This window comes from Chrysemys picta, chromosome 12 (genome assembly GCF_011386835.1).
Source record: "Chrysemys picta bellii isolate R12L10 chromosome 12, ASM1138683v2, whole genome shotgun sequence".
NCBI lineage: Eukaryota > Metazoa > Chordata > Testudines > Emydidae > Chrysemys > Chrysemys picta.
This window is the reverse complement of record NC_088802.1, coordinates 10695314-10718290: the sequence shown is the minus strand read 5'-3', so window position 1 is coordinate 10718290 and position 22977 is coordinate 10695314. Positions and strand designations below refer to the sequence as shown.

The 22977-nt window shown below is 48.3% G+C and overlaps 2 protein-coding genes across 6 annotated transcripts in view; both read left to right on the top strand.

The window, feature by feature from the left end:
- The window catches only part of LOC101948742 (zinc finger protein RFP-like), a 1201957-nt gene that overhangs the window by 300856 nt on the left and 878124 nt on the right, over positions 1–22977 (top strand). The gene's annotated exons all lie outside the window — the stretch shown is intronic.
- The window catches only part of LOC122173302 (zinc finger protein 436-like), a 132804-nt gene continuing 126815 nt past the window's right edge, over positions 16989–22977 (top strand). For 2 of the 5 annotated variants that reach the window (XM_065564407.1, XM_065564406.1), the window contains exons 1-3: positions 17028–17368; positions 18142–18229; positions 18754–18880. In XM_065564407.1, coding sequence (XP_065420479.1) covers positions 17043–17368; positions 18142–18229; positions 18754–18880 — 541 coding nt within the window. In that variant the 5' untranslated portion in view covers positions 17028–17042. Of the gene's footprint in view, positions 17369–18141; positions 18230–18753; positions 18881–19503; positions 19618–19930; positions 21445–22977 lie in introns of those variants that run through there. The other 3 variants (XM_065564411.1, XM_065564410.1, XM_065564413.1) reach the window with 3 other exon arrangements.

The window sequence follows — 22977 nt, the reverse complement described above, 5'->3', positions numbered from 1 at the left end:
TCCTACAAGGGGGGTTAGCCAAAAAGCCCACCCTCCTTGCTGAATTGGTAGTAAAACAATGCCTGTGCCCATGAAGAAAAAAAAAGTGAACCAGGAAAAAAAAAAAAGAAGGATTGGGCCCAAACGGGCAGGCAACCGCAGTTTAAGGAAGTTAAAAGAAAGAAAGTAAAAAGTTAAGTCTGTAATTACTGGTGGGAATTAAGCAGTGAAACTATCAATAAATGTTAAAAGAAAAATTCTTGGTTTCTTTGCAGCCATTCCTTTGGGAGTGTCTGTAAATAATCCAGGCAGGGAGGTTATATAGGTAAATTATTTAACTATAAAAGAGTTAGTTGAATTTGTTAAAAAATGCTCCTGGTGTGTATAATTTTTGTTTTATAAGTTTAAAATAAATTAATGTTGTTTTGGGGTTATAGAAAAAAAAATACTTTTGCCAAACAAAGTAAACTAGTGTTCTTTAGTTTTGGTATTTAGCATTTAATCTTTAAAATAACTTAATGCTTTACAAAATGTAAATTGTTTTAAATAAAACCAAAGTTGTGGCTGCAGCAGGGTAGTCAAAGCCAGGAGAATGGAAAATTTTAAATCTGTTTTGGTAACAAATAGCAAATAAAAGCTAATATCAACTAAAAAGCCACAAATTGTTCTTGAAGTGTTGCTGGGTACACCTTATACCCTGATCACCTTTGGCGCTCCCTGGACGGTTGCGCCTCAGGTGCTCTGGCCCTATTTGCTCGCGTGCATCACCGGATGACCGTGCACCATTGATTGCTGCAGTTAAATAAGACTTTTCCTCTGTGGCCCAGCACTACTGCCAGCAACATAATGATTAGGCAGGCAGCCACTTTTTCCTCTTCGGGAACTTTTTCTAAATATTTGGATTAATTTTATTCAAATGTTTAAATGTTATAATTGTAAGTATGTGCAGTTTGCCAAAAACAAGGTAACTTATCTTGGTCATGTACTCACCCCTGAGTATCGAGCGTTATCTAGTACCCGTATTCAGTCAATTCTTAACATTCCCCGACCAAAAACAAAACGCGAAATGCGGGGATTTTTAGGCCTTGCAAAATTCTGCCGTTCCTGGATTCCAGGCTTTGGGAAAATGGCAAAACCCCTCTTTGAACAGATCACCCATAATGCTAAGAAGCCCCTTCACTGGGACTCTGGGACCGTCAAAGCCTTCCAGGGAATTAAAACAGCCTTGACCTCAGCCCCAGCCCTTGGACTCCCCGATTATTGCAAACCCTTTGTTCTCTATGTACATGAGCGACTTGGGGTGGCCTCTGGTGTCCTTACTCAGGCTTTTGGACCCAAAAAACGACCTGTGGCCTATTTCTCCCCAAAATTGGAGGCTGTGGCACAGGGCTTTCCTGGCTGTCTCCGAGCAGTGGTTGCTGCTGGTCTCCTGGTACCCCAAGCAGAAAAAATTACCTTGGGCCATTCACTGACCTTACGGACGCCTCATGCAGCTCAACAACTGTTAGTCCAAAAGGGCACGCAATATTTCACCTTTCAAAAATTAACGCATTTGGAAGTTTCTTTATTATCCAGGACCAATTTAAAAATTAAACAGTGCCATACCTTGAATCCTGCAACCCTTTTACCGTTCCCGGACTATAATCACGAGCCCTCACATGATTGTCTTCAAATAATGCAACATCAAAAAAAACCTCGAGTAGAACTTTCAGATGTGCCCATTCCAAATGCTGAACTGGAACTGTACACTGGTGGTTCAGCACGGGTCATGGAGGGCCAGCGGGTATCTGGGTTTGCAGTAACTACTCAGTTTAATGTATTACAGTCTGCTCCCCTGGGACCTTCCACCTCAGCCCAGGTGACAGAATTGATAGCCCTCACCTGAACATGTGAGTTGGCAGCCACATCAGTCGGTGAACATATATACTGACTCGAAATATGCCTTTGGTGTTTGCCATGCCACAGGCCAACTGTGGGCAGAGCGTGGCTTTATTACCTCCAGTGGCACTAAGGTGGCACATGGGCCCCTGATCCTGAAATTATTGAAAGCCATACATCTGCCATCTGAAATTGCCATCGTCCATGTTCGGGCCCATCAGAAGGGAAACGATCCCACCATTTGTGGGAATCGGTTAGCTAATTCAGCTTCAAAAGCAGCCTCCCTACAGCCATATGTTACCAAGCAAATGGTACTCACTTCCTCCACCCCGCCAACTCCAGTCCCAGCCCCTTTTATCCCTAAGCCATGAAAGGTCGAGCGTTAAAAAAGCATGGGGGCCACCAAGACCCAAGGGGGAAAGTGGCAATTGCCAAATAAAAGAAGAGCATTGCCCCAATCTTCTCTATGGCCTGCCCTATTTAAACTACACCAGGAAACCCATGGTGGCGCAGAGGCCATGGCAGCTACTGTAAATAATCTTTGGTATGCTCCTGAAGTATTCCAGGAAGCTAAACAACTCCTTGCCACTTGTGACATCTGTGTAAAATTCAATCCAAGGGGGGAACCTAAAGCTCCCCCTCCCCCCGGAGCCAGGTTATGGGCATACACACCCTTCAAGCGACTTCAAATTGACTACTCAAAAATGCCTAAGTGCCAGGGCTACAAGTACCTCCTTGTAATCTTGTGCCAACTGACTGGTTAAACTGAAGCATTCCCGACTAAACAAGCAACTGCCTTAAAAGTAAAAAAAACCTTATTAAACCATGTCATTCCTAGGTTTGGCCCCCCTACATCTATTAACTCTGATCAAGGGACTCATTTTACTGCCCAGATTATTCAAAACATTGCAAAAGCCCTAGGTATTGTCTGGCTTCTACACACCCCTTGGAGACCACCATCTTCAAAACAAGTAAAAAAAAATAAACCAAACTTTAAAACTTAAACTCTCTAAGCTATGTGCTCAAACTGGGTTAAAATGGCTTCAGGCTCTGCCTTTGGCCCTCTTGGCAGTTCAAACTGCCCCTAGAGGCCGGCTCCGTCTCTCACCCTTTAAACGTTTATTTAGCAGGCCATACGCCGGATTTGCTAATCCAAAATTTGTAACTAATTTAGCCACTTAGGGTGACTAGGAGCTAACCAAATATGTTGTTTCCCTTCAAACCACTCTCAAATCTCTCCACAGGTATGCGGCTCAATTTCAGTCCCTACCCGCTGATGTTCCTGCCCGCCGAATCGCTCCAAAAAACTGGGTCTATGTAAAAAAGTAAAAACACGAGCCTCTGAAACCCCGGTGGGCGGGCCCTTTCCAAGTCCTTCTTACCTCTCACACTGCCATTCAAATAAAAAAGCGAGACACTTGGATACACCACACCCGAGTCAAGCTAGCCCCTAGGACGGGGCCAAAAGCAGACAACTTCGAACCTCAAGGAAGCACCGCCAGCTCTTCCCACCGCGACCCGGAAAAGCCAGAAGCAGACGATACCTGGAAAGCTGAACCTCTTAAGGGACTAAAGCGTCTGTTCCAGCAAACAAAATCCTAAATCTTTATAACTATGGGTTCTCAGACGGTGCTACAGTGGCTGTTGCTTTTGGGTTTGCCCCTTGTACAAGCGAACCCACACCCAGCCGCTAAACCTCTTCAGCGAATAGCCACATTGGGACACTTATCTGATTGTTGGCTGTGTCACAAAACCCGCTCTAAAAAAAAAAATTATAAGCTGTACCTGCAAATCTTTCCGTGTGGTGTGGCCCGGGTGTTACCAAATGTCCAAGTAAACAACACATTAAATGCCAGCCAAATCCTCAACCTGGGCAGCTATGTCCATAAGTTTCCCCCCCCCCCCCTTATAAAAACTCAAGCAAAACGCGCCAACAATCCCCTAGTAGTCAGGCAAACGGGGTTTCACTCCTTTGTTCGTGCGCTCATTCCTGGGTTAAAAATAGCCAAGCTACAAAAAGCAGTAATAAATATTTCTGCAAAACTAAAAAAAATAACCAGTGCGTCAATAAACACTTTCCAAAAATTAAAACAAAAAATCAATAAAATGGCAAAAATAACTTTGCAAAATAAACACATATTTAAATGCTATAACTGCTAAATTGGGGGGGGCTTGTGCTCGCATAAAAAAAATGTTATTTCTATGTTAATCATTCCGGCTTAATTAAGCAACATTTACAAGCCATTAAAAATGCGGATGCTGCTGTTGTTTTCCGTGCTGTATCTCTTAATCACGCCTTTAGTTTTAAAAACCTCCTTCCAAACCTTAAGTCATGGTTTACGGGGCTCTTTCAAACAGTTATTAAATAAATTATTTTCTTTCTATATATTATCTAAATAATAATACAATGTGCCAAATGCCTATATAATGCTATAATCAAAAGCTCTGCTATCCATAAAAAAAACCCAGTATCTGTCCCTCCAGCTTAATCGCAAATTGTGTAAAAAAACCCTATAAAAATTACTAGTAACCCCCCTTAACACAGCAGCCTTTATGTCAACCTGCAGCCATTAAAAAAAAGCAAACACTTCAAATACACAGTAGCCTAAAGTTTTCAACTGTTTTCCCTTCAAGGCCTTAAGGTAATTAAAGCTGGTCCCAAGCCGGTTTTCACTAACCAAATAGCAAAAGCACGGGTCTGACAACCACCAATCAAATGTTAACACTGCAAAAACCTTTATCTAAATATATATAAAAAATCTGTAAAATATGTATAAAATGAAGTTTTTATACCAAGGTGCAAAGCTCTCCTTTCTTCTGCAAAATAAAGCAACTCTTCCTTATCCCTGTCTGGCTGTTATTGGCTCTCAACTAGGTGGACGCAATATTTCAATAACACACCCCCCCCTCACTGGAAAAGCACCAGGTTAAAGATGGATTCCAGTTCAGGTGACATGATCACATGTCACTGCAAGACTTCATTACTCACCTGCCAGCACACAAATATATAGGAAGATTCACAGGTAAATACAGCCATCTGCAGACAATGGGAGTCATCAAGATTCCAAACCATCCTTAATGGCCCACACTTTCCATAATTACAATAGGCCCTCAGAGTTATGTTTTATATTTCTAGTTTTAGATACAAGAGTGGTACATTTCTACAAATAGGATGATCACACTCAGTAGATTATGAGCTTTGTAATGATACCTTACAAGAGACCTTTTGCATGAAGCATATCCCAGTTACGTTATGTTCACTTTTTACCATATTTTTCTAAAACTATCCCAGTTACATTATATTCACTTATTATCATGTTTTTATAACACCATATAGACTGCACCATGTCACAGGTGTGAGCTGAAATTATTTTCTTTCAGGGGAAGGCTGGCAGTGCTCCCGTTTTGCTGGAGAATGCCTGGCTGGAGATCTGTAGCCATCAGTCACACACCTTCATTCTGCCGCTGTTTCAGGTAGCTTGCCACTGCAGCCAGGACTCTATTGCGGCAGAGTGGATTTGAGATCCGATTCAATAGGGAATCTGGGGAATGGCCTTCTGGAGCCAGAAAAGGAGCTGCAACGGCAATGGGAAAGCCATGCTGGGCAGAGATGCCGCTGTGGAAGCAGCTCGTAACTTCACGAGCAACCAGATACACCATTGTAACACACCTTTACTCATACTGGGGTGAGATATACTGTTCCCCGTGTTGTGGAAAATTGACCACACGGTTGATTTTGGATCAGACAGCCTGAGACTCCTTTATTGATCAATCAAACATGCATACATGGGGGAGTCAGCCAAGGCAGCCGAACCCCCCCCCGACAGATAAAATACGGGAGCTTATATAGGATAAAACCACAATTAGTAATACATACTTTCTTATCCACATTATTGCCATATTTGGAATACAATATCCATAAAAGGGAATATAGCATAGCAAGCTTTCCTGTTATTCTTAGTTTATCCTTTGCGGTTTCTTGCTCTGTCACCTGACATCTATCAATCATAGTCTGTTACAAAGGTTAATTCTACTTTTATAATTTCTACAGTTAGTTCTGCTTTTATGATTTCTGTCTACCCTTCTCCTTTTACCTCCCCCTTCCCTCCAGCTCACACATACAGTTCACCTGACCCTACATACAATTCACTTGACCAAAGTTTAGGCCTTAGACCATTTTCCCTCCACACCCGTGTGTAAGGCAAACTGGTTACATAGTTGAAAACTTCCTTCTGACAGTCTTGCTGCCTCTTGGCAGCCAGATGCTGGCAGATGTGGTGGATGGGTTCAAGCAGAGGATCTCATTGTTGCTGGGTTTTTTTAGCTGGTGAACGATATGCCTGAGAATACGAAATATGCCTGAGAATTGTAGTAATCAGTCAAACACACAACATGTTTTGGCCAACAGAAGTGGTCTCCAGGAGCTATGAGGAGGAGGCTGGAGAGATCTCCAACAACCAGGACAAATAACATGGCCTGGAGTAAAGTGAAACAAGCCAGAAGCATTGAGTACAAATAATCTATTGAGTGCTGTTTGTGTTTGCAGGCACCTCCCAGCCTTATGACTGACCATGACCTTCTATTCCCAGTCCTAGAAGGCAATCTAGTATTGGACACCATTGCAGCCAATTTTGCTAAGAAGTTAACAGAGAAGGTGCCCAAGGTTGCTCAAGTCAAAATGGGGACTACATCCAGGGTATCTAATATGGAAGCTCCAGGGCTTAACTATCTAGCCCCGGTGCCTTAGCTGAAAGTATCAGATCTCTGTTTATTGGTTCTGTTGTTGCTAATCGTGACTGACACCACACCAGAGCCAGCAATAGGAGCCCAGAGTCATGGTCACAAATGTTCTACTGATGACAGGAAAATACTTGGGTAACCCACTGTCATAGCCTGTGTCATGTCACTTCTAGCGGCTGCTCCACACACAGCACAGCAATTGTTCCCAGAGCTGAAGTGGTGGAGTGGTTGTTGGGGAACTGAAGAGACGTGACTCAAATCCTGCGGCAGAGCCAGGCAGGGGAACTTGGTAGTTCAGTGTGCTTTCTATTTGGGTTTAATTAAATGAAATTAATTATCTATATTGTTGTTTTTCAAGGTTTGCTGCCTTCACACTATTTATATCTGTAGGTTATGGAGTGATGTGCAACCAGACATAGCTATTCCACATTTCAGCCATTCAGCACATTAAGTTTATTGCTAGTGTCTTCATGCAAAAATCCCAGCTGGGGAATGAAAGGGAAACAGACAAGAAGAATGTTTGATATGTTTCATTTACCTTAAGTAAATGTCAGGCTTAAAAGGAGCTGAGAGGGAACTTTCAGAACCAGACCACATGGTAAAAACATCCACAAATTGGGAGACGTGTCATTCTGAAAGGTACCAAAGTGGAAATACTGTCCATGAACTAGGGTGTGTGCGTTAATGCTACAGTCTCTTGTTCTGAAACATTTTATAGATCTCCCTCTCTTGGTCTCTTTCCTTCTCACACTCCTTTGATTTTATCCACTTTTATACATCATTTTCTCTAGCACTCACTCTCCACCTGTTTAATTCTCTGAGTCTCCCTAACTCTTCTCTAATCCAAAAAACAACAAGAAGTCTGGTGGCACCTTAAAGACTAACAAATTTATTTGGGCATAAGCTTCTCTGATCCGTGTCACAGATCATTCCAACTCAGGCATCCCGTACTCTCTGCTGAATGTATCCCCTCCCCTCTCAACGCCCCCTGAGCTTTTCCCTTCTCAGGTTTGTTTTGCCTTCACTCTTCTCATTTCAGCTTCTCCCCCACTTTTCCCAGGCTTCTCTCCTTACTCCTGTTTTTCTTTATCTTCACCTTTTCCCATTTCATTTCTTCTCTCCCTTCTGGTTACACCTGCCCTGTCCTTGACTCTCCCCTCCCCACAGCCACCTCTTCTTCATCCAGCTGACATCTCCCTACCCCCAACTCCTTCCTACCACAGCATCCCTTCCCCTTCCCTGATGGCCTGGACGTCACACTCCTCAGTCCCTGGGTCCCTCTCCCAGGTTCCCAGCTGGTGTGAAGCCTCCAGCTTTTCCCCAAATCCTAATTAATTAATTATCTTCCCCTGCCACCCCCACATCTGCCTTTCTGCAGCCCAGCTGTTAATTCTGCCTCACACCCCCACATCACATCTGTCCCGGCCCCTCCCTCAGTTCTGACCCTGCAGCTCCCCCGCATCTGTCCCCAGGCCCCTCTGCTCCTCCTACAGCCCCAGGGGTTCTTCCCCCTCCCCCAGAGCCAGGTTTACAATGGCTCCAGTGGCTCCATGGAGCCGGGCTCATGCTCAGAAGGGGCCCTGGCCTGCTCCACTTGCACTGAGCCCCAAGACCCCACTGGTTCCCCCCACCCATGACTTGCTCCTCGTGGCCTATCCACCTGCTGCCTCCTCGTCCCCACTCCCTGCTCCTCTCTGCCCCCTGGCCAGACCCCAGTGCACCTCCGGCTCCGGGCAGTCTCTGCTTCCCACCACTTGTGGGATCCCACCTGTCTCCTCAGAGCTGAGCCGCCTGGGACTGGTGCAGAAGCCTGGCCACTCTCAGCCAGGGTCAGGGGGGTAGGGTGGGGGAAGGTGACAGTGCAGGGAGCTTGGCTGGGCCCCTCCAGGGGAAGTGCATCTTGAGGGAGCCAGCCCTGGCCTGGCTGATCACACCATGCCCGAGGGACCGGAGTGACTCCCCGCTGTGGGACTAGCTCTGGCTGTGCTGCCAGCTCAGCCTGGCAGACTCAGTTGCCTCCCAGCAGGGCCAGTGAGTGTGGTCGGGAGGCAGGGCATGGGGGAGGTAGGGGGGTGCTGGGCTGTGAGTGGACAGGGAAGATGTGTATGTTGGGGCACTAGGGAGTGGGGGTTCTGTGGGGGGTGCGGGGCAGTTGTGATGGGGCTGTGGGCAGGGGGTGCTGGGCAGGGATGGTGTTGTGCAGGGTGCTATGCATTTCTGTGGATGGGGTTGAGGGGGTGTTGCCCATAGGGAGTCAGTAGGATGTTGGGTGGGGGGGGGCTGTGTGCCACAACATGGGACCACCCCCCGAGGGGAAGGGGCATGTTGGCAGCACAGGGCTGGGCGGGCCACTGTGTGTCTGGCAACTGCTGGTTTGTAAATAATGCCCTTCCACTGGGCTGGGCAGAGTGGGGCTGCCCCTGCCATGCCTCATTGCCCCTGGCTGGCCCCTCACTCTGGGGACCGACCTCCACACACCATGCTCCATTGCCTCCATGGGAGCCCACAAATAAGATTGGTGCAGGGCCCACAAAAGGTTAATCTTGCCCTGCCCTCCCCTTCCCATCACTGGTGCTACAGGGACTGGGGAGGGGGAGTTTCCAGAGATCATAGAGATGAGGTATCAGGGGTTGGGTAGACAGTGGTCCTCCAGGAGCATAGAAATGAGCCAGGACAGTAGGTAGTTGCAGGGGCGGCTCCAGGCACCAGCGCACCAAGCGTGTGCCTGGGGCATCAAGCCGCGGGGGGAGGCCTGCCGGTCGCCGTGAGGGCGGCAGTCAGGCTGCCTTCGGTGGCATGCCTGCGGAAGGTCCGCCGGTCCTGAGGTTTTGGCAGCAATTCAGCGGCGGGTAAGCCAAAGGCATGGGACCGGCGGACCTCCCACAGGCATGACGTCGAATCCACCTTACCAGCAGACCTCCTGCAGTCATGCCGCTGAAAGCCACTTGACTGCCATGCTTGGGGTCGCAAAATACATAGAGCCGCCCTTGGGTAGATGGGACTCCTCCCGGTCATTGGGGCCACGATGACTGTGGCTAGAGAAGCCCATTTTTCCATTCTCATTTGGTTGTTTCCTCCCCCCCATGTTTCAGGGACACTGGGCTTGTCTACACTGGCAAGTTTTGTCACCAAAAACTGTCATTTGGCCACAAAACAGCAAGAGCGTACACACTACAATGGAACTTTTGTTGTGAAAAATGCACAGTTTTGGCGACAAAAAACTTCCACTCCGACGAGAGACTTTTGTCTTTTCCCCTCCCTTTATTATCGACAGAGAGGCAGTGTAGACACTGCTGATTGTTTTGTGGATGGAACTGGCTTTTATCAGCAGAGGCAGCCATAAACTGGGAAGTGTATGGTCACATCCTCACATTCCAAACTAGTCACATTGAAATAAGGTTCTGTTGGGCTGTTAGGAATACAATACTGTCCTGATATTCCTATCACCTCCAGAGAAAGAGAAGAGCCTAGAAGATGTAAAAGGAAACTTAGTTTGATAGCATCCTGTCTGGCAAGAACTCACTCATCAATAGCTGGGATGTGAAATCCTCATTTTTGTATTGTTCTATCACTGTAGTCTCCACTTCCCTATTGTTTGTCTGTATAATCTCTGTCTGGTTCTGTGATTGTTTCTGTCTGCTGTATAATTAATTTTGTTGGATGTAAACCAATTAAGGTGGTGGGATATGATTGGTTAAATAAATAACCATGTTACAATATGTTAGGATTGGTTAGTTAGATTTCAGTAAAATGTTTGGTTAAGGTATAGCTAAGCAGAACTCAAGTTTTACTATATAGTCTGCAGTCAATCAGGAAGTAAGGGGGGAATGGGAACAGGGAATGAGGGTGGGGGAATTGGAATCATGTTTCACTAAGGGGAGGTGGAAAATGGGAACAGGGACACAGGCAAGGCTCCGTGGTGTCAGAGCTGGGAAGGGGGACGCTGAGGAAGGAAACTGGAATCATGCTTGCTGGAAGTTCACGCCAATAAACATTGACTTGTTTGCATCTTCGGACTTCGGATATTGTTGCTCTCTGTTCATGCGAGAAGGACCAGGGAAGTGAGAGGGTGAAGGAATAAGCTCCCTAACACCCCCAGTCAGAGCCCAGACAAACCTGGATACTGCTGGGGACCTGGCACCAGGGCAGGAGGGTATCAAGGGAGTGAGATCCTGGAACTGACCCCTTTATCCCCCATAGCCCAGATCCCCCCTCAGGGCTATGGCTGATCCCTCCCTTCCTCCTCACAGACTCTCTGGCCTCCCCTATAGCCCAGTATGCATCATCCCCCATCTCCACCTCCCGGCAATGTCTCCCCGAGGTGAATCCCTCACAGCCCAACACACACAGCGCAGTGTCAAATCTCTCAGGTTGTTGAATAATCGCCGTGTGGCTCCCCATCTCAAACATTTCTGATCCTCAGACAGGATGAACCATGTTTGGATCCAGAGTAACATTCACTGGAGAGAGAGAGAATCAGAGCGTTAGGGGTAGAGCTCAGCCCTGGGCGAGGCTGGGACCATTTTTCACACTCCCCAACAGCCCTGGTCTGGCTGGGAGAGGCCTGAATCCTGGGGAGCTGCCTCTGTCCTGGCCACCTGAGAGGAAGCAGAGATGTCACTGCAGTTACTGACTATTTCTCATTTGTTTGCAGAAGCTTCAGCTCCCTGCTCCCCCTGCTGGGGCTGCTCCATTCCCAGCAGCAGACGCAGCCAAGATGGTTTCAGAAGCTTTTATTGAGGAAGGAACAGAGGAGACATGTGCCATCTTAAAAAACCCAGAGGGAAACTCCAACCCCTAATGCAGCCTCCACTCCCAGGCCAGGGAACAGAGAGGAAGTTGCAGCATTGGGGAAGAGCTGTTCAAGACCACAGAGTAGGAAGTGAATTGGGTGGAGTAGTCCCATCCCGAGCCTATAGAGAAGGGAGGAGATCCTACTGAATATGTCCAGAGCTCTCCCAGTCAATTTTGAAACCAAAGTAGTCATCTTCTGATCCTCAAGAATCAAATTGAGTATGCACAATCTCTGAAGGAGATTAAATAGTCAGCAATATCACTGGATTCATCATATGGTGGACACACCCAATCCCATTTGTGGATTTTTGGAGAAGTGGAGACAGCTGATGTAGGATTATGTCTCTTCCACTCCATTAGCTCCAGTTCATGCTTTCTCTCCCTTTCCTTCTCCTCCAGGGCATGCTTTCTCTCTTTCCTTCTCCTCCAGAGCTTGCTTCTGAGCTTCCATGACTCTCTTGTGAGCTGCTTTCTCCCTGGCCTCCTACTTTTCCAATAATTCCATATGTCTTTTATGCTCATTCTCCTTCTCATCCATTTGAAGCCTGTGCAGTTCTAGCTTCTTTTGAACCTCACTCTCACTCATTATGCTGATTTTCTACCTCTATTTCTCTTTCCTGAAATAAGCAAACAGAAATTAAAAAAACATCAAACTTTTTGTCTGTTCTCCAGCCACCACACTTAAAACTAACTTAAAATCACTACCAGTGTCTCAAAGCAATCAGCTCTGCACATACCTTGATCAACTACGCCACTGTGACATATTCCTTTGTCAGAACCACCTTGGGACTGTCACTCGATGTGCTGAGATATCACTGAGCCTTTCTGCCATCTTGGGCACCCCTTGCCTCTGTCTTGCTGAGTCAGATCCCCCAGGCCTCCTCCAGCACAGACACAGAGACTGAGTCACATCCCTCTGCAGAGATTAGCTCAGCTCTGGGAAGTCTCAATTAAAAGGACCTTTTCTCAGCAACCAACTGCACAGCACCAATGAAACCTGAACCCCAGAAAAGTTTTATACAGTATAAGTTCATATTGTTCGCCCTCTTTCTCGAAGTAAAGAGAGACTGTTTGCCCCCCCAACAATTACTTACACTGGGTTTATTAATAAGCAAAAGTGATTTTATTAACTATAAATGGTAGGATTTAAGTGATCATAAGATATAACAGACAGAAGAAAGTAAGTTCCTAAGCAAAATAAAACAAAAACATGAGGCTAAGCTTAATACACTAAGAAACTGGTTACATGTAATATAGGGTTACCATATCTCATAAATAAAAAAAGAGGACCCTCCATGGGCCCTGGCCCCGCCCATTTCCCCACCCCCTAGCCCCGCCCCAACTCTGCCCCTTCCTCACCCTAACTCCACCCTCTCCTCCCTTCCACTCCCAGCCAGGGGGAAAGGGCTGCCCCAGTGCTACCGGCTTCAGGGTTTGCCGGGCAGCCCCCAGACCCAGCGCCCCCAGCCGGCGCTTCCCCAGCGCAGCTGGAGCCTGGGAGGGGAAGCGCCCAGCCGGGGGCGCAGGGTCTGGAGGCTGCCCAGCAAACCGTGAAGCCGGTAGCGCTCGGGCTTTGGGCAGTCCCTATGCCTCCGGACCCTGCACCCCCAGCTGGGCACTTCCCTTCCCGGGCTCCGGCGGCGCAGGGTCCAGAGGTATGGGGGCTGCCCAAAGCCGGTAGCTCTCGGGCAGCCTGGCTCTTAAACAGAGCCGAAGAGGAGCAGAGCCTCCAGCCACAGCGGCTCTGCGTAACTGACACTGTGTCAGTTACACAGAGCCTCCAGCCGTGGTGGCTCTGCTCCTCCCCGACTCTTCGGCTTTGTTTAAGAGCCGGGCTGCCCGAGCGCTACCGGCTTCGGGCAGTCCCCGAGCCTCCGGACCCTGCGCCCCCAGCCAGGAACTTCCCCTCCCGGGCTCCGGCGGTGCAGGGTCTGGAGGCACGGGGCTGCCCGAAGCCAGTAGCGCTCGGGCAGCCCGGCTCTTAAACAGAGCCAAAGAGTCGGGGAGGAGCAGAGCCGCCATTTTCCCGGACATGTTCGGCTTTTTGGCAATTCCCCGCAGACAGGGGTTTGACTGCCGAAAAGCTGGACATGTCCGGGAAAAAGAGGATGTATGGCAACCCTAAACTTTCAGCATGCATGAAATTTACCAACCAGTGGCTAAACTTCCTATCTTCTTCCATACTGGCTGATTGCTCGAATCCGTTTGAAACAGAGCACATAGAGACAGCAGTCATTAGAGAAAGCAACATCTTGGAGGTGATATGGAGGCGATGTGCCATTTTAGTTTGTATCCAGTTCAAAGGTTGCTCAGCATGTGTTGCACATGCACACACACACATATATACTGCAAATATCTATATATGAACTTTCAGAAGTATAGTTATTGCAGCAACCTCCTGTGAGGAGGTAATGAAGTAGGCAGTTTAGATCAGCTTGTGAAAACCCTGACATTAATCTCCTTTATAGAAACCCCCCAGGCGATCCTCCATCCATTCCCCAAACTCCCATTCAACTCAAGAAGACTCTGGAATGTAGGATCGGGTCCTGTATTAAGCAGATTCATGTCTTCCTGCACAAGACCAAACGTTGCACAGGGTTAGTTTTCCCCATTTCTTGTTCCAGATACGTTTTAAATGGAACTAATCCTGTCTGTCAGTAAATGCCTTCTTCATTTTTTAACAAGATATCAGCATATTACTCTTTGGCTGCAAAGCTATCATTGATTAAGGCACAATGAACAGATGATATATTTAGGTCCCCCAGGATAAAAAATGAGGTTGCAATTGTACATTTCTGTGATCCAATCACTTCAAATTAGAGTCTGTTCTAACAACAGGAAACAAATGTATTTCTATCCAAATGAGCTACAGATTTACCCAGGCACAATTACAATGAAATAAACCATACAAAGAACAAGCAAGCAGGAACAAAGATAATCTAAATGTATCCAGATCTATCTCTCTATAGCTATCCATAACTAACATCCACATCTGCATTTATCTATACCTAAATATATCTAGATTTTTAGATTAAATTCATTAAGGGCTCTGAACAATCTAAACTCTGGGTTTTTTTTCTGGAGGAAGATCTATTCCTGAAAGGTACAACTAAATGCGTTGCAGAGGGGGTGTGTTTTATTATACACCTAAACACTTGTTTTAGGAAGGGGTTACCCCGCACACCTTTGCTTCCTACTTCATAATTTGGGGAAGATTTCCCAAAGCACCCAAGGAATGTAGGAATTCTTTTTATGTATAAGCCCTTTCTGGACAATTTCACTTCCAGGATCTCCCGCACCAGCAATGTTCGCGTTGCAAACGGTGGGCCTGATCCTGCCCCACCAAACAGCCCCCGGTTCCCCTTGATGTCGAAGACACCCTGCTGTGCTGAGATTATTACCCTCCCATGGGAAGGGAGAGATAGCTCAGGAGTTTGTGCATTAGCCTGCTAAACCCAGAGTTGGGAGTTCAATCCTTGAGGGAGCCCTTTAGGAAACTGGGGTAAAAATCTGTCTGGGGATGGGTCCTGTTTTGAGCAGGGGGGTTGGACTAGATGACCTTCTGAGGTCCCATCCAACTCTGATATTCTGTGAAGAGGGGCTAAGCTTTTGAAGCAACGACAGGTGAATCCTGATTTTGGACAAAGGTATAAATGTCTCATTTGATGGCCAAGGGTAGTCAAGGAGTGGCGCCAGTCAAATTCTGCACTGGAGTTAGTTTCCATGGGTAAATGTTCTCTAATTACGGGAACAATCGCATAGCAAAAAATATTTCTTTTCACCTCCTATTAACTCACCAAACGGCAATGTTACCAGAACACCTTTGGGTATATGTGTAACTTAGGGTGACCAGACAGCAAGTGTGAAAAATTGGGACGGGGGTGGGGGGATAATAGGCGCCTATCTAAGAAAAAGACCCAAAAATCGGGACTGTCCCTATAAAATCGGGACATCTGGTCACCCTAGTGTAACTGCACAGGCTGCGTGGTGCTCTTCCTTTCAGCCAGCTAAAAGCTCTTCTCTTAATGACTTACTGAGTTAAAATTGGACAGCAGGCTTCATTAAGGAGTAGTGGCAATGTGTTTACCGCATCTAATTGAACTCATTAGGGCTATGCCTTTTTGCTTTTTAAGCAGCCGCCGCCTTCTGCGCGTCACATAATCTCTGGGAGCTGTTTATTAGGAAAGGGAAAAGATATTGTAAATCAATTCTTCAGATGAAAAACGTGACTTTGGGGGGAAATAAAACACTGAATGATTTCTCTGCTGTTTCCTAGGCGGGGAGCAGGGATGAACCGCGCTCTGCATTGTAAGCGGTGCTTGATAGATGCGCAGGAGGCTGGAAAGTTTGGGGAGACTTTTGAGTTGTGTTCTTGCTACGAGAAATGTGATGGGAGAGACATCAAGGGGGGAGAAGTATTCTTAGCAAGGAGTTGAGGTTGTGGCTCCAATACCACTGCAGTTTAGGCAACCCTGGGCTCTTCTGAGAGTTATTAATGGAGGTGGGTGGGGTGGGGATGCTTGTTTTAAAGAAAAACATATTTCAAGTCTAGCCCCCACGGAGGGATTGTTTGTAGGGTGATTGCTGCAAAGGGGTCTGCCAGCCTGCTGAGACTCCTAGCCCCCCTTAGAATTGCTTGTGTGGTGGAGAAACCGATTGTGCGATTAACTTTTCTATTCACTTAAACTAGGGAAGGGGGCATGGAGAGCAGGGTCAGGAAATTGGGAAGAGGACAAGGCTAGGGTGCGGGGAGGTGGAAGGGAGTTTGGGGGCTGAGGGAGGGCAAGGACAGGGATATAGGGTGGGTGGGGGTGAAGTGGGGAGCGGAAATATCAGGAGATATACCTATCTCATAGAACTGGAAGGGACCCCAAGAGGTCATCGAGTCCAACCTCCTGCCTTCACTAGCAGGACCAAATACTGATTTTGCCCCAGATCCCTAAGTGGAACCCTGAAGGACTGAGGTCACAACTCTCAGTTTAGCAAACCAATGCACAAACCACTGAGCTAGTAGTAATAATTCAACTCAGCTCCCCAGACAACTTCCTCTGCGCAAGGGGACTCAGTGACCATGTTCCCATTCTCTTGGATTCCACGTTCCTCCATCAGAGCACAGGGACAGGTTCCACTCACGGAATGTCCTTTCTGACAAATACTCCACCAATGCTCCACGCACCCTGATCTGGTCTGATTTCACCCTCTGAACAGGATTCCCCCTTCCCAAACCTAAGCTGAGCGCACAAATTTCCATCCATACTGATAGCTGGAGGAAACGTTCCCAACCTTATTGGGGTTTCAGAGACCGGAGTGGAAGGGGAGTCCTCGAGGTCAGGCAGGCCTATGGGGAAAGGGAGTGGGAGCAAGGACTCAGCACACTTTGCTATTTGATTCCATCTGGGTGGTGAATGAGCCAGAAAAGTTCCCCACACTAGTAGGAGCATTTCCCCAGCCGCTGAACTATGTGCATATTTATCGGTTTCTCCTAAAGTTAGTTAGGATTATGGGGGAAAGTGTCAGAGCGGCCACCAGTGAGAGTTTTTGGCCACACTCTGAGGCCACCAAATTTGGTCGTGAGAATCCCTGGGCTAGACGCTCATGATGGGCCCTTCTGACCTTAGAGCCTGTGAGTGGAACAGGAGCCGGACACAGAGATGCTGCAGCGCGGTGGGTTGATCTCTAGGACCCAGGAGCAGCTGGGAGGCGGCTCTGGGGGGAGCGATCGCTGGGCTCAGGCCCGGCAGCAGGAAGTGACTCGCAGCCGCTGCGGTGACTCTGGCTCCAGGCTCCTGGCGAGATCTCCGAGCCCCGGCGGCTGGTGCTGGGAGCCCGGAGCCCTGGCTGCAGCCGGGAGAGGGGAATCTCCAGCAGGGCCCTTCCCGCTGCTCCCCAGGAGCCTCTCCCAGGGCAGAGCCCCCAGCCCGGCCAGGCCCCTTCCGGGCCCGGCCCCTGCCCCAGGGGGGCCCCGCTCGGAGGGGAGGTAAGAGAAATAACCCACCCCCGAGGGAGCTGTGTCCCCCCGTCCCACGCGGGCTGCAGAGGGAGGAAAATAAAGAGGTGCAGGGGGTGAGGGAAGGCGGGGGCGGAGGGCGCAGGAGGCGGGTGCTGGGGATGCGGGGGGCAGGCTGGGTTGGGGGCCGGGGCGCACTGAAGGAAATATGGGGCGATGCGGTGGGATTGACGGAATTGGGGGGCAGAGGGAAGCGAGGATAGAATGGGGGAAGATGTGAGTGGGGGCACTGCGAGGAAAGGGGGTGTGTGGGGAGACTGGGACAGAGGCAAAAACCCAGCCCCAACACTCACTCCCTGCTCCCAGTGTGTTATTGTCAGACACACCCGTGCTGGTGGGGTCTGTGTCTCATGACTTTTGCGGTCGCCCAGGGCCCTGGTCTGATTTCTGGGCAGGATAAACATCTCAGCCACACCGGAGTCACTGCTGCTTTGGGCAGGCAGGGAGTGTGGATGGGCCAAAGAGATCAGCCTCTGCCTGCCTGTCCCTGGGGGCTGCTGCAGGAGTCCAGGGCAGGTCATTATTTTTAGGTGATGCCATCAGAGGGCTCCTGCTGTTCCTAAGGGAGAGGGGTTTACACGGCAGTGTGGAGAAATCCCCCAAAGTGGCCCCTTTAGTTCTGCTTTTTACCTAGCATTTGGATAAGAGATACTGTTACTGGGAGTGTCTGAAGAGTCTGGGGTGGAATCGGGGGGTGACATGGACTGAAGCCCCTTCTGTAATGTTCCCAATCACCCCGACAGGCTGAAGAATCACGTCCACATTTCGCTCCAGATGGGCCCGTCTTCCAGGAAACAGGGAAGGGAAATGTCTGTGATGGAGCCAGCTCAGGTAGGGGATTATCAGGGAGCTCCTGGGCAGGGGCAGGGAGGAGATAGTGTGTGATAAACCTGCTGATTTTCTGAGTGGGCCCATTGGTGATGGGGGAGGGGAGACGGGACATTCCCCCATTTCTCAAACAGGATATAACCCCATTGCACAGGGCTGGGAACATTTTCAAGGCTCCCAGTGCTGGAGTGAGACCCCACTAGCCTGAGGCTGCTTTGAAATATGAAAGGAAGTGTTGGGATTCCTGTCCCTGTCCCCGGCTCAGAGCTCTGCTTCCCATATCAGCCTGTGGCTGGCAGGTGTGTGTGAAATGAAAAGACCATGCCCTGCTCCGTCTGCTGGGGAAACAAGGAGCTCTCACCTTCTCCCCATCCCCTGAAGCCTCCTGGCTCCTCTGAGCAGGGTGGGGGTAGGATTCTGCTACTCTGGCCCTCCCACAGCTTCCATTTCTTTATCCTTCTTCCCGTGTGACTAGCGGGATTGTGGCTGAAACAGCAGGTAATGAGTGGGGGCTTTTGGTGTTCCAGATGCCGGTGACCTTCGAGGAGGTGGCTGTGTATTTCACCCAGAGGCAGGGGGCTCTGCTTCACCCCGCTCAGAGAGCCCTCTACAGGCATGTCATGCAGGAGAACTACGAGATGGTGACCTCGTTGGGTAAGGGATTCGCATACCCTGAGATACTAGAAGCCGTGGGATCTGCGTGTCTGAATCTGGTCAGGTTCTTCCCAAGTCAGTTAGATCAGAGGCGAGTTAGTTCCATAATGCACAGCTGCCGTGTGAGAGAGCTTTGCATTTCTGTGCTATCTCTAGTGCCACGTGTGTCAAAACCCAATGGACAAGCTAAACCATCCCCACCCCTCCATCTTTCAAAGGGGCATAAATCCAGCATTGTCCTGTCTGTGTCGTTTCGTGGCTGCACACACAATCCCTGTTCACCTTCCTCCTTGGGAATAGCTCCAGCCATGGGGAGGGCTCTGGCCTCTGCAGGTTTAGAAAGAGGCAGGGGCTTAAGTCCAGAGCTGTGTGTGAGTCAGCAAGGCCACCAGAGTGCACAGATCTTGGGAACACCTAGTGAGGGTGTAATAATAATTCAACTCACCTCCCCAGCCAAGTTCCTTTGCACAAGCGGGCTCAGTGACCATTTTCCCATCCTCTTGGATTCCAAGTTCCTCCAGCAGAGCGCAGGGACAGGTTCCACTCACGGCATGTCCTTTCTGACAAATACTCCACCAATGCTCCATGCACCCTGATCTGGTCTGATTTCACCCTCTGCACAGGATTCCCCCTTCCCAAACCTGAGCTGATCGCCCGGCTGGAACGAGGGGAAGAGCCATGGGTGCCCGATCTCTGGGACTGCAATGAAAGAAGGCTTCCGAGATACACCCTTACAGGTGTGGACTGACACAGAAACCATCTAGGGAATGAAGGAAGAAGTTGAGAATCCCAAAATATGGTGTGAGTAAGCGCCCTCAGTTCTTCCTCATCTCAGCCAGGACAGGGCTGCAGTCAAGAGATATAGCTCACACTATTCCACCCAACCTCTTAGCTGCAGGAGTTTGCTTCCCAGCTTTCCTTCCCTGTGATTGTTTGAGTGGGATGAGGAGGCGGAGTCCAATTGTTCAGTCTTCATGTTGGGTTTTCGCTTGGTGCTCTTCTTCTTTCTCCCCAGCACAATGACTCCTGTCTGGATTGTGTCTCTCCCAGCAGGTGCTGAGCGAGGGAGTGAGAATGAGGAGGGGAATCATCATGAGGAAGTTCCCGGGGAAGTGGAACTGCAGGGAACCTTTGTGGGAACAGCTGAAGGGAATTTTTCCCAGTGCTTGGAGCAGGAAAAGGCCTGGGGAAACTGGCACAGGTCAGAGAGGCTTCTGGAAAACCACCCAGGGAAGAGAGTGGATGAATCTATTACCGGGGGGGCAGGAGACAAGGATCCGAGAGCACAGCAAACAAATCCCAAGGAAGAGACACCCGGGCACTACCCTCAGTGTGGGAAAGAATACATTGTGAGATCACAGCTTGTGACACATTGGACAACCTGTGCTGGAGAGAAACCCTTTCAATGCTTGGATGATGGGGAAATCTTCAATAAGCTCTCAGATCTTAATAACCATGGGAGCAGCCACACTGGAGAGAAAACCTGTCAATCCCTCGAGTGGGGGAAATGTTTCATTTCGAAGACACAAATAATTAGACATCAGGCAATCCACACAGGAGAGAGACCCCACAAGTGCTTTGACTGTGGGAAAAGTTTCATAAGAAGGTCACACCTAGTTCGTCATCAGGCAATCCACACAGGAGAGAGACCCCACAAGTGCTTGGACTGTGGGAAAAGTTTCATACAGAGGTCAAACCTAGTTCGTCATCAGGCAATCCACACAGGAGAAAGACCCCACAAGTGCTTGGACTGTGGGAAAAGTTTCATAACAAGGTCACACCTTGTTTATCATCAGACAATCCACACAGGAGCGAAACCCCATAAGTGCTTGGACTGTGGGAAAAGTTTCATACAAAGGTCAGACCTTGTTCAACATCAGGCAATCCACACAGGAGAAAGACCCCACAAGTGCTTGGACTGTGGGAAAAGTTTCATACTGAGGTCACACCTAGTTCGCCATCAGGCATTACACACAGGAGAGAGACCCCACAGGTGCTTGGACTGCGGGAAAACTTTCATAGAGAGGTCGAACCTTGTTCAACATCAGGCAATCCACACAGGAGAGAGACCCCACAAGTGCTTGGACTGTGGGAAAAGTTTCATAAGAAAGTCACACCTTGTTTATCATCAGACAATCCACACAGGAGCGAGACCCCACAAGTTTTTGGACTGTGGGAAAAGTTTCATACAAAGGTCAGACCTTGTTAATCATCAGGCATTACACACACGAGAAAGACCTCACAAGTGCTTGGACTGTGGGAAATGTTTCAAAGTGAGATCAAACCTTGTTCACCATCAGGCAATCCACACAGGAGCGAGACCCCACAAGTGCTTGGACTGTGGGAAAAGTTTCATATGGAGGTCTGACCTTATTAAACATGGAAGAATCCACACAGGATCTAAACTTCTGTGACACATGGCAAGAAAAGGTTAAGCAACTTGCATGTAATTGACTCAGGGTCAACATTTAGAGAGAGATTTTAAAAGTGTGTCCACTTTAGATAAGCTGGAGTTTGAAATGTAAAGTTGTGTGATGACTTAATAAAGAATACATGAATGTGAAGTAACAATTGTGTGGGCGTTTTCCAGCTTCACAGCATGTAACAAACATACAGCAACCTCTCAGTGCTCCATGGACAGTCCTGATAGACATATTGTAATGGGACAGTAATATTCAGCAGGTGATGAATTTTCCTATGAATCCTCACAACACATACTTTGGAGAAGATTTATCATTTTGTAAACATGGTGCCCATAAGAGGGTAGACCAGTGGTTCTCCTATGTGTTTCATTTCCCCCCCACTTCTGTGTGTCTGTGGTTATATAGGCCCCCACCCTTAAAAGCACATATATCACACGCAGCTCTAAAGGCAGAGTAGTTGCTGGCGATGTGCACAGCACTGAAGATCTCCAATAGCATCACAGAACTTAGGGTGGCCACGTGAAAAGTGATATTCGTCAATATTGTTGTTCACAGCAGACTTATGACACCATTGCCGCCCCTACTTCTGTGCTGCTGCTCCACCTGGGTTTGACAGCTTAAGCATTGATCCCCAACTCGCAGCAAGGCCTGTTCCTTCTTCTTGAGCCCCAGCCAACTGGGGTCAACAGCAGTGCTCTTTAAAAAACAAACAAACAACCCACACTGATCACGACTCCCTTGACGCATTCCTATGCCTCCATTGGGAGGCTCTGCCCACACTTTGAGAATTGCTAGTGCATAGAGTCACCATGGGGATTAGTAGCCAAGATGGTAACACCTGCTCCTTTCCGTTTCCGGGATTCCCAGAGAAAATGTCTGAGAAGGAGAGCAGAACAGATCCGATTAACATTAACCTTCCAAAACACATTTTGGTGATTTCAGTTATAAACATTCCCTTCATCCTTCAGCCCCTACCGCCAATGAATTCAATGAGACTGAGCTGGAATTGGGCAGGTGGCATGGGGACGGGTATAATCGCTGAATTATTGATCCCTGAATTAACAGAATACAGGAACCCTTTGGATAGCTAAATATAGACTATTACAGTTACCCCTCTTAGAATCATATAATATCAGGTTTGGAAGAGACATCAGGAGGTCATCTAGTCCAACCCCCTACTTATTGTAGGGCCAATCCCCAAATACATCATCCCAGCCAGGGCTTAGTCAAGCCTTACCTTAAAAAGCTCTAAGGAACGAGATTCCACCACATCCCTAGGTAACCCATTCCAGTGCTTCACCACCCTCCTAGTGAAAAAGTTTTTCCTAATATGCAACCTAAACTTTCCCCACTTCAACTGGAGACCATTACTCCTTGTTCTGTCATCTGGTATCACTGAGAACAGTCTAGATCCATCCTCTTTGGAACCCCCTTTCAGGTAGTTGAAAGACGCTACCAAATACCCCATCATTCTTCTCTTCTGTAGACTAAACAATCCCCGTTCTCTCAGCCTCTCCTCATAAGTCATGTGCTCCAGCCCCCTAATCCTTTTTGTTGCCTTCCGCTGGACTCTTTCCAATTTTTCCACAGCCTTCTTTTAGTGTGGGGTCCAAAACTGGACACAATATTCCAGATGAGGCCTCACCAATGTTGAATAGAGGAGAATGATCATGT